The sequence below is a fragment of the Lemur catta genome, chromosome 7 (assembly GCF_020740605.2).
Source record: "Lemur catta isolate mLemCat1 chromosome 7, mLemCat1.pri, whole genome shotgun sequence".
Lineage (NCBI taxonomy): Eukaryota > Metazoa > Chordata > Mammalia > Primates > Lemuridae > Lemur > Lemur catta.
The window spans coordinates 61,878,736-61,882,298 of NC_059134.1; the positions used below are offsets into that span (position 1 = coordinate 61,878,736).

At 41.2% G+C, this 3,563-nt stretch overlaps 1 protein-coding gene across 1 annotated transcript; it reads left to right on the forward strand.

Moving 5' to 3' along the window:
• The first annotated feature begins 2,071 nt into the window (after positions 1-2,071).
• Positions 2,072-3,142, forward strand: LOC123641603 (olfactory receptor 52D1). Its single transcript, XM_045556485.1, has one exon. It carries the CDS (start codon positions 2,094-2,096, stop codon positions 3,048-3,050), a length of 957 nt encoding a protein of 318 aa, XP_045412441.1. The 5' UTR covers positions 2,072-2,093; the 3' UTR covers positions 3,051-3,142.
• Positions 3,143-3,563: the final 421 nt, after the last annotated feature.

The following is a 3,563-nucleotide window of genomic DNA, read 5'->3' on the forward strand; positions in this document are numbered from 1 at the left end:
TAATATCCCTTTCTCACCCTTTCACAAAAATAAAAATAAATAAAACCTGATCTTACCTCAACTTTCTGGCACTCACATCCATAGATACTTACAAAGTAACACTTTATCTGACTACAATCACTTAAAATCTTCTTTAGGGGGTAAGGATGGGCCAGAAAGAGAGGGGAAGAGAAGGTGGCAGTGACTCCAGCTGTCCAAACCCCACCGCCCAAGATGTTTTCCCCTAGAATCACAGGCCAGTGTCAAGGCTGAGCCCCAAACCATCTAGTGTCATCACAGAAAATCTCCATGCAAATAGAAAGGAGAGTCCTCAATTCTCATTACCTCTTTGGAGCTCAGATACTGAGTGAAGTTATGACAGCACTGGGAATTGATATTAGACAAAATACCTTGTTTTTAAGAGAGAAATTCAAGTATTAGACATATTAATAGACAAAAGAATGAGGTGAAATAAAACTGCGAATCAGAAGACATGATAACTAATTTCAGTTCTGCAAGTAACATGCCTTTTCAACTAAATTACATCAATGCTTGTCTGTGGACTTGGTCTTCCCATTTGTTAGGGGTGTGAATGAGACTTTTACTCTGTTTTCTTTGCAGTATATTTGTTAGGAGATGAAGATCTTGGTTTTTTTTTTTTTAAAAAAAAAGGAGGGAGAATAATTTGGGGTATCAAACTTTTAATCCCGGGAATAATAATCTTTGCTTAACCATAAAATCTGGTGAAGCTAGATCAAAGGGTGTCATTCCCAATTTAGAGATTAAAAACTGAGGCACAAAAAAGTTTTGGGACTTTTTCCAATCCCACGTAGTGATCAGATCAGAGAAGCAGAGAATGACTGCAGTCCTTGTCCTTTCTACATTGAGACTGCCCAGAGAAGTGGGAGATTTGTTCAAGGTTACATATCAATCTTGTTACAGAATCAGGACTAAAATTCAGGTTTCCTGGCATTGCTGCTCAGGATGATTTTAAGAAGATATACTACTGAGAGAATGTGTATAATAGTAGCTATCCCTGTCCAACAAAAAGGAGACTCCCTTCCCAGGATGTCTTCATGGGTGGCAACTCCAGGATATGCTGCTTTCTGCCTTTGTCTGCCTCAGTCAGCATTTGGCATTCAGATCTGACCTCACATCCATTGCAGTGGTTGACTTGAAGGACTATGAGCTGGCTTCAACATAGTTGAGAATGTTGTTCCCCAACAAGCATGTTAGACTTATCTCATGGTTTCTCATACTATACACATAAAAATGCCCAAATCACTGCAGATATTCAATCATAAGGGATGTAAGCATATTCATGTTGCCTAGCCTCTTTCTAGGCACTTCAGGTGGCATGTATAGAGAAGTTATTTGGTGTATGTTTGGAAAGATACATTACCAAAACACAGAAGAATAAGTTAATACATCATAATATCATTAGGTCAAAAGTCAATGGTAGGTTATTAAAAATTATCAGAATTGAGTCTTTAGTGAACATTTTTGCAAATGTCTAGGTACAGACACAGTCATAGGCAGTACATAGATTAAAATTGCCTGAAGACATAGGCCTAGCAAAATAGGATTTTGTAAGATAGTGGAAGAATGAAAAAAAAAAAAGTAAAGATCTCTAAGAACCAGTTAAGAAGAAAAAGCTTCTGAGAGGCAGAAAAACTTGCTCTGAAATTAAAAAAAAAAAATAGAGTAGGGGAAAATAAAGAAATGAGACTTCTTGGGTATGGAGAAAGTAATGAATGAAAAAGAGACAAGGAATTTACCAATGTGAGTGAATGTAAGGTCAATAAATGATGTGCAGGAAGTGGTGAGAAATAAGTCTGGAAAGCTCAGTTTGGGCAGATGAATAAAGACTTAGCTTGGTGCTTTGAATAAAGAACTCAGAACATCATTGTTGAATATAGGAGTTAATAGAATTTTTTTTAATGTGATAAAATAGGGAAGAGTTCAAATTCTTGAACAAGTGAACATTTTCCTCAGTCTTAAAAATGATTATTTCACAGAAAACTCATCAACGGATGTGAATCAACCAAATATCTGATGCTACAGGGCTGCCGTACCATCACCACTTGAATAGAGCTCTTCATTTGCCTACAAGGATGTCAGTTTCCAATGCCAGTGACAACAGTGTTTCAGCCAATCTCTTCCTTACTGGGATCCCAGGGCTGGAGTCTGCCCACTTCTGGATTGCCATCCCTTTCTGTGCCATGTATCTGGTAGCACTGGCTGGTAATGCGGCCCTCATCCTGGTGATTTCCATGAACAATGCACTTCATTCCCCCATGTACCTCTTCCTTTGTTTTCTCTCATTCACCGACCTGGCTCTCAGTTCGACCACTGTGCCCAAGATGCTGGCCATTTTGTGGTTCCACGCTGGGGAGATTTCCTTTGCTGGATGCCTCACCCAGATGTTTTGTGTCCATTCTATCTATGCTCTGGAGTCCTCAGTTCTTCTTGTCATGGCCTTTGATCGATACGTGGCTATCTGCAACCCACTGAGATACTCAATCATTCTCAACCATACTGTCATAGGCAAAATTGGCCTTGTTGGCATATTCCGTAGTGTGGCTATCGTCTCTCCCTTCATCTTCTTGCTGAGGCGACTGCCCTACTGTGGTCACCATGTCATGGCACACACATACTGTGAGCACATGGGCATTGCTCGCTTGGCCTGTGCTGACATCACTGTCAACATTGTCTACGGGCTGACTGTGGCTCTGCTGGCCATGGGTCTGGATTCCATCCTCATTGCCATCTCCTATGGCTTTATCCTCCATGCAGTCTTTTGTCTCCCAACTCGGGACGCCCAGCACAAGGCTCTGAGTACCTGTGGCTCCCACCTCAGTGTCATTCTGGTGTTCTACATCCCAGCCTTCTTCTCATTCCTCACCCATCGCTTTGGTCACCACCGAGTCCCCAAGCATGTGCACATCTTTCTGGCTAATCTCTATGTTCTGGTGCCTCCTGTACTCAATCCTATTATCTATGGAGTTAGAACCAAGGAGATTCGGAGTCGACTTCTAAGACTGCTTCACTTGGGAAAGATCTCAATCTAAGTTCTGAGCAGAACTTGGAGTTAAGAAAAAATAAGTGGGAAGGGTAGTTAGTTGTCCAGATAAATTTGAATAGATGGAGACCCGTGATGTGAGAGGGATTGTATGGCATGGGAGGAAGCCCTCCAAGAAAGAGGAATGGTTGTATAAATTGAATTCAGTGGGGCCAGGTGTTGGGGGCTCACGCCTGTTATCCTACCACTCTGGGAGGCCCAGGTGGGAGGATGACTTGAGTTCAAGATTTCAAGAAGAGCCTGAGCAAGAGTGAGACCTCATCTCTATAAAAAGAAAATAAAAAATAAAAAAATTGGATTTGGTGATTAACACATTAAACATGTTCATTGAGTTGCCCAGAAAGGAACTGCATTTTTTTCTGTAGTCTCCGACGGGGCTGTAATATGCCAAACAAGAAGGCAGTCCTGTTGTGGAGAGGACATTGCACCTGATGGTGGGAATGTTCTTCTGGAGCATCAAAATTTTATAAAAGAACAATTTGCAGTGAATTGGAATCTGAAC